Source organism: Elaeis guineensis, chromosome 5, assembly GCF_000442705.2.
Source record: "Elaeis guineensis isolate ETL-2024a chromosome 5, EG11, whole genome shotgun sequence".
NCBI classification, from domain to species: domain Eukaryota; kingdom Viridiplantae; phylum Streptophyta; class Magnoliopsida; order Arecales; family Arecaceae; genus Elaeis; species Elaeis guineensis.
In genome coordinates, this window is record NC_025997.2 from 115,846,859 (window position 1) to 115,861,240 (window position 14,382).

The 14,382-nt window shown below is 36.5% G+C and overlaps 1 protein-coding gene across 1 annotated transcript; it reads right to left on the reverse strand.

Annotated features, from left to right (window-relative positions):
* Positions 1–1,628: 1,628 nt before the first annotated feature.
* LOC105045584 (eukaryotic translation initiation factor 3 subunit E) lies at positions 1,629–14,115 on the reverse strand. Its single transcript, XM_010923932.4, has 8 exons — positions 13,810–14,115; positions 13,564–13,718; positions 13,085–13,312; positions 12,828–12,949; positions 7,384–7,603; positions 4,088–4,230; positions 2,262–2,399; positions 1,629–1,983 (listed from the first exon to the last, which is right to left on the reverse strand). The coding sequence occupies exons 1-8, from the start codon at positions 14,015–14,017 to the stop codon at positions 1,890–1,892; spliced, it is 1,308 nt and encodes a 435-aa protein (XP_010922234.1). The 5' UTR covers positions 14,018–14,115; the 3' UTR covers positions 1,629–1,889.
* Between the last annotated feature and the right edge of the window lie 267 nt (positions 14,116–14,382).

Genomic DNA, 14,382 nt, shown 5'->3' on the forward strand with positions numbered 1-14,382 from the left:
TATTCGCTGAGAGAAGGGGTCCAGCACAAGATCATCGCCTTAAGAAATCCGTTTTTGGAGGATGACATTTCATTTAGCAGAAGCATAAGATCTGCCGATGTAGGAATAGGGAGGTTCAAAGCGCCATCTTGTATGAGTGAACAGACCCTCATCTTTCTGCCGAATCCTGAGCTTAAACGGCTAGTCCCCAAGCTTAGGAATAGGCTACGCTGCTTGCGCTTGCTAGTAATAGAGAGTGTTGCTCCTTCTTGCTGGTAAGAGATTGCTATAGGCGGGTCATTTGAAGTTAAGTTTGTGTTGATTCTGCAATCACTTGGAGTTAAGTTTGGTCTGGCTTGGTAAGACAATTGTAATATAAAAATATTTTTCAAATGCAATTCCCTTTTTTTTCTCTTATAACTAGAGTATGTGGGATTTGATTTCTGATATCCAAATCCAATGACATCTCTATGATTAGTAAACAAAGTGCAATCGTTGATAGGCGCTAGTCAGAACTTTTGGAGGGTTTTGAGTCATCTATGGTTTGGCTTTCTACGTCTTATAAATGGCTCAAGGGATTTTTCATCAAAAAAAAAAAGGCTCAAGGGATGAATTTCCTCCTTTGGAACTATTCCTCATGATTTCTTCTGCACAGCCTTTTACAAGAACCATCTTCAGCTGTTAATTATGTTCCCAGGAAAATTCATTGAATTATGCAACAAACACCAGCAGTTACTGCTGGTATATAGCTTGCTGCGCACGTCCGCGCATGAAGAGAGTGACTAGAGTTTAACCTATGGTTCATCATTTTGATATCAAATCCTATATTAGTATCATTCTATTACATTATCAATACATAGTACATTATTGATACATAGTTCTACAAAATTTAGTTCTACAAAATTTATTGCATCGATCATCAGTTATCGATAAATAGTACTGTAAAATTTATTGTATCGAGCATCAGAATGATTCAGTACTGTACCACATACTGGTTCGGTATTGCTAGTTCCATCTAATTCCAAAGATGCGTCACACTGCCCTGTCCCGAGCACTCAATACAAAAGCAGCAACTATAGTCAGTTTTTACAGCTGTCTTGTCTGATGAGCTGCAATTGATCAAGCATAATTAACCCTGATAACTCGTGATGGTTCCAAATATGTTGTGGTTGTAAGTCCCTGCTCCGGCTAAGAAATTTGCAGCTTCTTTCTTAGACCTCAGAATATCATTTTCATCATCTTGTAGTAGGACTTCAGTAAGGTTTTCCCTTTCTGTCCACGCCAATTCCCTGACCGGCCATCAGACAGGATAACAGGGTCAATTATAGAAAATATTCGGCTGCTGAAATGTTGATCAACCCCTGCAAACAGTGCGACATAATGTTGAGAGCCAGGCTATTCCAACATGTCCCTACGAAGTCTTACGGCTGCAGCTGCATGGTGAGAGAAGCAAGATAATTTTTTACGGACCCATAACAACAGCCACGTTCAGATATGCTTATGCTTTCCACTCGCACACCACAATCGCTTGTTAAATAAACACAATTCTTCCCGCATCCATTTTAATCAATATGATGACTTCTGCTATTTTATCTGCCACCTCCTGTTCAAACATCTACTTCAGGAATAATGAAAGGAGGGACTAGAAATGATTAAGTACATGTTTTAGTTAATTGATCAAAATTGATGCCCATACAATTTGGATGGGAAAAAAAAAAAAAAAAAAAGAACATTAAGCCATGCGGGCACAGATACAATCTCAATATACCGAAATGCCCCAACAAGGTCGAAAATCTTCTTGTGAAATAGAAAGCTTTAGCTCTTCAACAAAATCACAAAATTTTGAATTCCAATCTGAATGCCGCGCCAGAAACTGCCTGGGTCTTTCTCCTATATGTGGTAAGATTCTTCTACCGAGCAGCTTGTGCAGGTTCTAAAATGTTCTTTGCCAAAACATATGTCCGCATATTAAGGTTCTTCATGTTTTCAATGATCTGTTCATATCTGGTGAAAGGAGAAAAAGTAACACCAAAGAAGAAAAGTCATATGAATAATTTCAACAGTCAGTTTTTTCGGAAAAAACTGATTATATAAGCACAGTACCAAAACTATCAAATCTTAATCAGGACTACCAAGTAGATCTCAAGCAAGTTAGCAGACTGATGAATAACTCATATTCATCATCAAAATTGTGACTGGGATGGGGATCAATGTCTGCATAACATTCTGCAAGGGTACAAATAGAAATCCAGTAAATTTTAGACATGCAGGTGAAAACTTACACATTCAGATAACTGGTTCCCATGATAACTGTCCCTGATGCAGAATTAATCTTAGCCTCGAGCTTTGAGTTTCGAACGAGATTCATTATCCACAGCTCTGCCTCATCATAACTCATGTTCAACTTTTCAGCAAGCATGCTGTTACCAGGTATCGATTTAAGTATCAGCAATTAATTTCAAACATCAGCTTGTCGAAACAAAAGAATTACAGCTATAGCATTATATATGGGGAAAAAACAACGGTTATTCTAAACAAGGGACATATAGCAAGAAAACCATTGAACAGGGAGAAAACTACAAGCCATTTACTACTTTAGTAATGGCAAACAAATACTGATTAGTGTGAAGACACCAGAAATACTTTGTTCTAAATAGGAGAATTATCACCTATATGTCTGTAAATATGAACCAGAAAAGTTGAGATTTGTAGACCCATTTATTATTTGATGGGCAAGAAGTTTGTTTACAGGAAATGGACTCTACTACAGTACAATTAAACAGCATAAATGATCCCATTCTACATTTATTTTACATCTTAATTGATTACAGTTTTGAAATATTTTCTTAAACGTCGTCTGTAGATCACCAAATTGATTATTATAACTTGATAAAAGCAATGATTCATCAAGCTGAATAGGAAAAACGGTAGTAAATATACAAAAAGAATGGAACCCTCCTTGCTCTTTTAGAAATCAAATTAATAGAAATATGTTCAAAGATCTTAACATATATTTGAAATCTATGTATCATGTTTCTAACAACCTCAATTTTATTTCATTCCTTCCCTACAGTTCCTCTCTTTATGTTAATTCTCTCTCTCTCCCCTTTTTTTTTTGGGTTGGGGTGGGGGGGGGGGAGTACAAACAGCTTCAATATCTCAAAATGAAATGATGAGAGATTTTTGCTCTAGGTTGGCCTAAAACGATGCTATTGAACTACATTTTAAAACCCCAATAAATTTTTTTCTCCTTTGGTTGTAAGTTATTGACCTGGGATGCTCAGAGGCCCTAGAAATACAATATAGCCCAGTCGTCTTGACGAATGTAATTTCATGAGGTAATCACAGCCCTACGTATAATCATGGGTCAAATCCAGAGTTAAAATGAACGAGCCAAATAGTAAGGACATTCTCTCCCAATAGAGTTAATAGTGGCCCCAAAGCTGGAACATTAGGATGTTCTATACTCTAAGATGTATGGTCTAAAGAAGTTATATAATCTAGACAAATTGTTATGCCATCAGCAAAAATTACCAAAATTCAAATACCAAGAAGTATTCGGACTAAAAAAGACACCTTGGACAAAAAACGGTCCCATCAAAAAGCCAAATAATTGTCACTGTTCGTAAAGCTAGCTGCACCAATAACTGATTATTGTTTCAGTGATGCACATAGACTGAACTTCTTATATTCTTTCAACATTTGCCACAAACATCACAGGTCCTTTCATGGAATTTGGAAGATAAAAACCTACTAATTGGATGTATCGTTCAGGATGCAAGATAACTTTTATAGTTAACACATAGAAGGTTTAATAATCATATATCTTCCATGTTTGCCAGATTAACTGACATGCTGGTTATCCAAATAGAGGGCTAAGAGGCATTTTGTTATACTTGATTTGCTTCTGAAATGATAAAATCTCATGCAATCATGGGGCAGCTTACGCATGTATGCATTATGGACAACGCATGAAAAGGTAAGGTTGACCAAACATGTATATACAATAAATTGCAGATAACCAGATCTGAGAGGTCCACACATCTAATAAATTGAAAAACTTCAGAGTCACTAGTCATAATCTTACAATGTTAGGAAAGTAACCAACCTGATGTCAATGCACTGATGTATACGGCAATAAGTCTCAAAGATGAAGAGGCGGGCATTTTCAAGAAACTCATCCCTCAAAGGTACAGTAGTAAAGTCACCATCTTCAATGCGTTTCCCAAGAAAGGGATCATTCAGTATTACCTTAACAAGAGGCATATAATACTTGTAAGCATTGGATAAAATGAAGAGCATGTAGATCATATAGCAAAGCACCCAAAAAAAAAAAAAAAAAAGAGGATACAACTAGGATGAGAGAGCTGGAAAAGAAAATGTAAAGTCAACCAGGATGGAAATATATTCCAAATTTTATATTTTTTTTTTCTAATTCTATAAACTAAAGTTACAAACCATGCATGAGAAAAGAAATACATGTATATGCCAGAAATAAGAAATGTATAAAATCAAGGTTTATTCCCCACCCTGCTTTTTTTTTCTTTTCGTTGGGGGGATTTTGGTGTTTTGGGGGGGGGGGGGGGGGTGTTGCATATTTCCTTTGAGAACTATTATCCTACATCTTCTTGCTCCCATTACTCATGTTTCCTCATTCTGCTTTAAATATGCCACATTTCAATGCATCCATCATTTTGTTAGGGAAAAAAAAAAAAACAAAACAAAATGTGCTTGTTCACTTTTTTTAACAAAATTTTGTATGATTATTTGGCATTGATTTACTATATGTATGCAATAGGATCTTCACTTCCTACATGCATGATCCTCATTGAAGCCTGTTGCTCTAGAAATAGCTATGAGATCCAAGCTTATACCTTATCTCAGTAGTTACTATTTGTATGAAAACAGAACTGAGCTTCTACATGTATATGGAGAAAGATTTCCTGTGCCTGCATCCTAGTATTTTGTAGCAGAAACAGACTTTTGTGCCTAAACCATATATTTGAGTCTCCCCCTCCTTAACCATCTACTCCACCCACCCCCCCAAAAAAAAAAGATAAATTACAGGAATACCCCCTCAATTTTAGCTCAATTTCACTTATACCCCATGTACTTTAAAAAATGTCAAACTAATCTTTCTAGTTATCGATATATTCTAATGTGGTCTAGCCGTTTATTTTATTAATAAATGATGTTAGATTTCTCTCTTAATGGGCGAAAATGCCCTTTATTCATGGATGAACTTAGAGGAGAAAGATGAGAAAAAAAAATGAATGAGAAAGGAGAGAAGGAAAGAATGGTCATGGGTAAGGAATAGGTTAGAGGAGAGGAAAAAGGATAAGAAGGAGAAGAGGGTGGGGAGTAAGAAGAAGAGAAAAAATAGATTATCGACGAAAAGCGATGGAGGTGGAAGGTACCATCGTGAAGGGGATGGCTTTTAGGTGGTTTAGAGGAAAAGAAGAATGAGGAGGTGAAATGGATCAGGAAGAAAGGAAGGTTGAGGGAGCCATCGTGAAGGAAGAGAAATGAGTGAGGAAGGAGAGAAGGATATTTTTGCTGGTGAGAAGGGACAGATTTAGAGGGGACCATCTCAAAGGATAGAGCTCATAGGTTGGTTTGGAAGAAAAAGAGAATAAGATGAAAGGGGAGGAGGAGAGAGAGGCTGCCGTCAAGGAATAAGGTGAAGGAGGAGGAAGGAGAGGAGAGGAGGATGGAGAGGAAGAAAATGAAGAAGGCAAAAATGGACAAAGATGGAGGAGGCCGCCATAAAGAGGGATAGTTTTTAGGTGGCTTGGAGAAAAAGGATGAGGAGAAATGCATGGAAAGGAAGGAGAGGAGAAAAGGGAGGAGAATGGGTGGAGAAAGTGGAGAAGGGAGGAGGAGAATGGGTGAAAAAAGAAGAGGAGAAGAAAGGAGGAAGAAAGAGGAAGGGGAGGAGGAGAAATGGATGAGAAAGAAGAGGACGAGAAAGAAAAGGAGGAACGAATAGGAAGAAAGAGGGACGCCGGCCATGGAGGAGAGGATCAATCGGAGAGGAGAGAGGAGGGAAGAGGAAGGAGATGGGTAGTTTTGTAACTTTAGAAAATTTTATTAACAAATATAGACGATTGGACCACATTGGAACATATCGATAACTAAAAGAACCAATTTGACATTTTTTAAAGTATAAGAGTGTAAGTGAAATTGAGCTAAAGTTGAGGTGTTCCTGTAATTTACCCAAAAAAAAATGCCAACCCCTTCCCACCCACCCACCCCAAAAAAAAGGAAAAAAGGAAAACACATCTTAAGATGAATTATTTTGCAAAGTTTTCACCGAGGTGAAAGTCTGTGAAATCATGTAAGTGATATTGTAAGTCCATGACAAAATAATCTAGCAATACCAAGAAACAGAATTTTTTTTGACACATAGGAAATATTTAGAGACAGCATGATCACATCACTCAGTAAGCACATTGATGCTTGAACACCAGAGAAAGCATCAATCTATAGCAAAGATTCTCCCTAGTCCGTTGATACATATGTCTTACACCATTTATCAAGATATTATGCATGTTGCCCACTAAACAGCAATCATGTTTCATGAGTACTGTATATATGCTGTGGGCTCAACTCTTATATATGTTTTAGCTGTTTTCATCATTTTTCCTTCTGTTGGCTGCTATGTAGGTTCTAATTTTTGTTTATGGGCCACCAACATCTGATTACAATGAACAGATCCTCTATGGTACCATGGTTGCTGCCTCCTATGGAGGCATGAAGTACGAAAATAAATGGGAGCGGATTGCAAGGGTGGATGTACAACTCCTAGAAAAATCATAAGGAAATAAGATCACAAGAAATCATATCAACCGAAAAAAAAAAAAAGCAATATCATCATATCAGAAGCTAATTGGTTGGTGCATATCACCCAGCACATTTATGGTGAATGAGGGAACAAGGTAATAGGCATGCCAACTAGGTAAAAGTCCAAAAGAAAAAAAATTGTTGAAAACTAGAAGGATTTGGCACTAAAGAAGGCATGCATAAATACCTAGCACTGCTCACACACCAAGTCTATGTAACATATATTGGTGCATTCTTAACAATTTCTATAGTTCCAAAGAGGCAAAACAAAAACGTTGAACGTAAAACAAGTTAAAAATGAGCTTACTTCCAGATAGCAAAGAAACCAAAAAAAAGAATGGGGGAATGAGAAATGACAGGGAGTTGGAACGAGCACTTACATTGTCAAACTGGCTAATTTCTTCACAATCTCAACATACAACTAAGCTACCAATCTTTTCGAAATAGCATGAACAAACTGAGTTCCTAACTACACATGCCAAATGAAGCATACAATACTAGAAATTCTGAATCCAATGATACAGATAATCAGCAACTTGATTGGAGTATCAGGTAACTTACTTGCTCACACTCCCTAAGCTTTTTCTGAGCACTTTCAAAGTCATAATTAACATATAAGCATTCCAAGAATTCAGTAATGGGATCCCTGTAATAGTGCTGCTCCTGTTGGATAACTTTGATCAACTCCTTTAGCATATTTCTTCTCCTTTTGTTGATAATGACTGCAGTAGCAATATAACGTAGAAGGTGATGTGCATTTGTTTGAATAGCATTCAAGTACCTAAACAAAACATAATAATTCAGTAAAGGGTCCGAAAGATTACTTTCTTCACTGCATGCATTCAAAAGTTCATTCAGACAAATTAAGGCCATCAAGATCATATCTAAATAATTACAAATGTCATGGTTGATAAGCCCAATCATATTTGAGATTCCTAGATTATGATATTCTTGGTCATGAATGAGAAGCTTAAAGAGGATCTTAATAGAACCTGATTTACTGACAATTACACGATAAAGCAACTTACTTTTTTCACAGCATGTACACATAAGATAGGTAGACGATAGCTATATAACGGAAGCAGGTTCAGTTCTGCATTAGTTTTAAATCAAGCAGATCATATTGAAAGAGTCCCTTAACTTAGATAGGGGAAAACTCTTTTCTTTCCATCAAGCACAACCTATAATTAATTAAGTCCGAGCCCAACACTGCAAGAGACAAGATGAGATAAAAGACAAGTTTCGGGCACAATTCAAGCAGAGGGGAGAGAGAGAGAGAGAAGACGAGATGAGACAAGACGAGCAGAGAGAAAGAGAGAGACGAGACGAGATGAAACGAAAGCAGCACTGCTCAGCATACAATTATGTTCCTCTCCACTTTTAAGTAGAAAGAGGCTTCGGGCTGCTTTTATTTCATAAATCATCTTATCAGTCCCCAAGCATGATTTCATGCCATCCCACACCTTTTTTCTTTCTTTATCATATTTTATTTAAAATCTAAGATGCAAATATAGACAAAAAATATGAGCAAATCTAATGATAAAAATTAAGATCATATATTGTTGAAGTTAAATTAACTGGTCTTACTATATTAAAGGATACAAGTTACAAGAACAAAAAGGTACTTTAGCAGAAACAAGGAGTAAAGCCCACAAGGATACTGAATAAAGCCCACAAGGATACTGAATAAAGAACAAAGGTAAGCAATCGACATCAAGTAATACATGAGATCAAAATCAAAGTTAGGCTTCAAAAATATCAAGTGTGCCTTGTAAATTATTTAAGGAAATTGGCACCAAGTTAACAAGCCAACCAGGCACTTATCATCAACTTGATGGACAGCTAACTCCATAAGTAACTCTTATGTATTCTTAACAAAGCAAAGTAATTTTCATACAGCATGCTATTCCACCATTTCAAATCAAACTGTGCATGGCAAGCTTTTAGGGGCTGTTTGATTGTTTATAATTGCTAGGCTGTGGTTGTAGCTGGCAGCCGTAGAATTGCAGGCATCCAAAACAAGTGTTTGGATGCCTGCAACTGCAACTATAGACTGCAATTCAACAGCAACAAAGGCACCAAAACTTGTAATTGGTATTGCAGCTGAAAAAAGACCTTTGGAAGGATCCCCTTACCACTCCAACCATTCCTATTCTTGCAACTAAAATAATAATAATAATATCATTTATTACTAAATTAACATTATAATATTATAATATGATGATATTATTATAAATAATGATATAATAATATTGATAATATTATAATATTATTATCAAATTATATTATTAGTATTATGTCATTGTAACAACAATAGTAATATGATACTATTATAATAGCAACATTTCAATTACAATTATTACACTATTATACAATTTTTATTTTTTAACAACGTTATTATTATAATTATATTTAGTATTATATTATTATAATACTATAGTATTATTATATTATAATAATAATAACATATTTTATTATGCACAATATATTATTATACTATCATATATTATTATACTATAATAATAATTTAATAATATTATTATAATATCATAGAGGTTGCATATCAAAACCACGGCATATAACACTTCCAATCATCCCTATTGACAAATAGACCCAGAAAATATCAACTACTTTTTGCAGCAAGCATCTTGGATTAAATGTCTAGCAACAAAATTTGGAGATTTGTTAAGGAAGGCATTATGGTAAAGTTTAATGACAAATACCCTCCCTTATTAGCTAATAGAACAGCTAATAATAACTTAATAGTCCCTCTTATAAAACAACTAATAGCTTGCACACTCCTGTCTTTAGGTAATCTTCCCATCACTGTTATAATGTAGGTCGATTCCTTCCCCGCACATCGCATCATGCCACGCATCTATCCAAAGACATCAAGGACATCCACTTAGACATTAACCCTCACAAAAAAAGGGAAAATGTGAAAGGTGAAGGCAAGCGAACTTCTTGCTCGGATCTGCTCACAACCAAACCAAGCTAGGTTAGAAGGGAGCAATGGTGTCCCGGCTGTTCTTGTGCTGTGGGCGAGGAGCCGCATCATCATCAATGGTTGTGGTGCTGGAGAGAAAGCAACAATAGATTTGATGGTGGAGCAATGACTAACAAGGCCAGTGCTGGAGTTGTTCTCATTGCAAGGGCGCACAACATCTCCAAAGGCAAAGGTGAAGGCAATGTAGTTGGCATGCATGGAGCTCCAAGGACCGGAGGAGGCATTGCAGGTGGTGGTGCCGGGATTCCATGTAGAGAGGGCCCCCTCAATAATGCATCACAAATTAGATATCTGGTCAATTATGGAGTTGGCCCGATGCCTCTGCTTCACCAATGCGAGGGACCAATGTCATGATACCTTTGCTGGCAACTTTTGGACCCTCAAGTCCCCAACCTTGCCTAGTCCCCGCTCATCCACAGCTTTGGCACCAATCCCAAGCGGCAATGGACCAACTACCTCTACCCACCCTCCATGCCAACTTCAAGCTCTAAATTCCTAATGTCCTCTTCTTCGGCAACTTGAAGGTCCTGGGGCCCAAACCGATTAGAGGACCCACTAGGCCCAATGCATGGGCATGTCCATGGAAGCAACCATAGTGTCCTAATTTTGGGAGGTTGTAGTAAGCTACAAGGGGTTTGTTATTAGGATGAACTCATTGGCTGGAAAATGGGTTCAAGCAATGAAGTTGAAACCAGTTAATGCACAACTAAACCATAGGCCATTTTTTTCAAGGACACACTAGCATGGACAAGGATGGCTTCTCGGTATTTGCAGTAGCAACATCAGCCCTGATGCTTGAGTGGCAGTGAGAAACAAATACGGCAAATTCTAAATGGAAAATGATTTTGCCTTTAAAAGGGAAAGGAGAAAAGGTTTCTGGTTGAGTGGACCCCTAGTTGAGAATGTTCAGGGGTAAGATTGTCATTTCATGTTCCTAGTTAACTTAACTAGGGATCATTGTTAATGCCAACAATGAAAACTAGCAGAAGGGCTGTTTTGCAAATAAAAATAATGTTATCTAGAGAAATATGGAAAACATATTCAATATTATAATCATATTATATTATATTTTACCAATAGTAAACATGTTCTACTTAAAATTGTTAGAATTTTATTATAATACTATGATAATACTAATGTTATTATAATATTATATAACGACTACAATACATTAATAAAATTATAACTATATATAATAAAGAATATATAATACTTATTGGTTATTATTATATTTGACAAATAATGTCTATCTATTATAATATGAAATTATTTTATATTCATATAACTCCTCAAGTGGTTATTCTTATAAATTATAATAATCGGATGAGAATTTTATAGCAATAATACCTTTTCATTATATTATAAAATAATATGATAAATATCATATTATAATAGAAAATAAGAGCAAGTAAACTATGTCTCAAAGGGTAACCTTACCAACTCAAGAATGTAACTGTATACCCTTTCACACCAAATAACCAAATAGCTCTAATTGCATTTGCAATTCTTCTTAACAAGAGACAAAAAATGGGGCCCCTTTCTGTAATTTCAATCCCAATTGCATGCAATTCAATTGGAAGCAACAAAATGGCCCCTCACTACTTAAGATTCAAATTTGAATGAAAGTAAGCACTTCTTTAGTAATTTTGCTTCTTTAATTAATTGAAAATAAAACATTTAAGAATTTTCAAAAATGAAAATTAACAACTAATATTAGCTTCCAACTATATCATTCATGTCAAAAATTAATTCTAAAATCTTTGCTCCCTAAACTCTTTATCATAGATTCTAATTCAAATGCCTCGGTTAGTGAACAATAACAGACTATTGATGCTTCAAGAGAGTTTACTAGATGAAATTCTTTTTGACATCAAAAGGGGCATTAATGGGCTTAACTACCTTTGATCCAAACTTGCCTATTCAAGTTCTGAAGACATTGTATTGATGTTGAGACATTGTATTGCTGCTGACATTGGGAGATGAGAACACTAAGTCCCATCTTTTTCTCATGGATCAAACCATTACCCTTCTAGTTTCAATGGTTATTTGTTGCAAAAAGAAGGCTTTAAGTACCCTGACTTCCATTGGGCAACAGTTTACAGTAGGATCAATTACAAGGCAAATTTATCAAAAAAGTAACTAGACTGGACTGCATGTTCTTTATGACTCCTTGTGATGAGATGATAAGATACTTGCTTCTAAATTGTCAGTTAGCTCTATCTTTTTAGTGCTACTGATGTGAGAAGGTTGGAACTTTAGAACCACTATCTAGCAAATGTTCCTTCCCTTTGAACTCTCTTGGAGCCCTAGCTTTTACATGTGCTTTATGTTTGACCATGTTGCACATCGAAGTGCATGAAATATAATGCGAAGTTTGGAAAGAATACATGTGTCATTAAAAGAAGGGCAGCATTGGACATATCTGGAGGCTTATGAAGACAAATATTTGGAGACTGTCCAACTTTACATTTTCATGCATGGAGAGTGATGCATGAGGAAATCTTCCAACATTATTATCAAATTGTTTCTTGTCTAGTATATCCACGTTCTACTTATCACCCTGTTTAAGAACTTGGAATAACTTGTGTAAATCTCCCTTTTGCTAACTTTGTCTCCGAAACTGCTGTGAAAAATAAGAATAGTGGAAAGTCCACACAGGAGAGAACAATCTAGCCAAGAAGAATGTAGACAATCAGGCTTCCAGTGCAAATAATTCTATGAAAACTTTTTGAATGATATCTAAAATATTATTCCTTTGGCAGTATAGTGTTACTCCACAACACTAATACTATGTTATTCAGCAAAGTTATGCATAAATAAGAGATACAATATCTGACCAACTGTCATGTTTCAATAGGGATGACTCCAAGCCATGTGGGACATACAAAAACAAAATTAAGCTATCCCTGATAATTGTAAGTGCAAAATGATGCAACTCATTAAGACTAACAAAATAGTTCATATATTTGATATTCAAATCTGATGTCGAGAACCAAACCTATCTTGGAAGAAAAGATCAATGATGCCGTTTCTCCCGTTTTCATGGTTAAAGAAGATGAAAAGGCTCCAGTGCATCAGCCATATCCTATTTTGCAGCTGATTTAAAGGTGAAGCAAAATTCTGCCCCACAAAAAATCAATAATGTTAAAGAAAGTAATAAAGAAATAAAAAATAGCATAAAAGAAACAGGCATGCCATAATGAAACTACATGTACACACTACACAGCAGAACTAATAAAGGGCTATAAATGAGACCTTTGAATCTATGATCTCCTTGAGTCGATTAAGTTCCTCCAGTGCAATATCCCAATTCTGCATCAGAATCTCTGCCGCTAGCTTGCCCCACAAAGCACTCAAACTTCTGTCACTGTTAGTGCACAAAGCACGATATTGATACAAGTAGTCAGCAGCACGAGAGTAGTTCCCACACTCAAACTGAAACTTAGCATATTGATATAAAGCCTCAATCTGATCCACACCAATCTGTCCAAAAACCAAAATAACAAAATCACCACAAATCTTTCTCCAAGTTCCCTTTTTCCATTTTGTTCCCCTTTTTTTAATCAAAAAGCTTACAAAACATTGCGGAAACCACCTGAATCCATTAATCATATCTACATAATAGTAATTCTGCGTAACTTTGGCAAAAGAAAGCATCTTGAAAACTGATCAAAACTTTTCTAATAAACTAACGAAAATAGAAGGAAGAACAAGGAAATTAAAGAAGAAGATACCTGAAACCGATCATTGAGCATCTGGATATTGTATTGTTTATCCGGTCTCAGCTCCTGAACCAAAGTAGCGTTCTGAAGAAAAGACATCAGCGGCGCCGCCGACTCCTCGAGAGACTTCAACCTCGCGACGACCTCGACTCTCCTATCAACCATCTCTGCAAACACGAATCCAGCACAAATTCATGCCAAAAAAAGAGAAGAAGCTCCACGAAGTCAGAACCCTAGGAGGGGAGAGGGGGGTGAGACCTTGAGGAACCTGCTCCGTGTGGTACAGGGTCTTGTGGATGTCCATGGCGTAGTCGACCATGTTGGTCTGGCTGAGGAGCTCGATTTTCGCCTTGAGGATCTCGTCATCGGCGTAGAGCTCGCGCTCTTGGAGGAACTCCAGGAGTGGGAAGACGAGGTGGCGGTCGAGGTGAGGGGCGATCCGGGAGGTGAAGTCGCAGATAGCCATGGCTGGAGCTCGCTAGGGTTAGGGTTTCTAGGGGGATACCTTCGATCCGCCACGCGGGGAGAGGAAAGGGTTGCTCTTATGAGAGTTTTGGATGGAGGATCCGACGGCTCTTGGAGAAGGATCGGATATGACTGGACCTTGTACTGCAGCTATTACGCAATAGCACGTGCTCCAAACTCGAGTTCTTTTACTAATTAATATTAAAAAAAATTATTTATTTAAATAATTTTAATTTATTTATCAGAATGATACCAAATCGGTAAAATGTCATTTTGAATAATTTTTTATGGTGACCGCATCATCTTCTATTTTTTACATAGATTATATAAAAAAAAAATAAAAAAAAATATCAAAAAATATGAAGT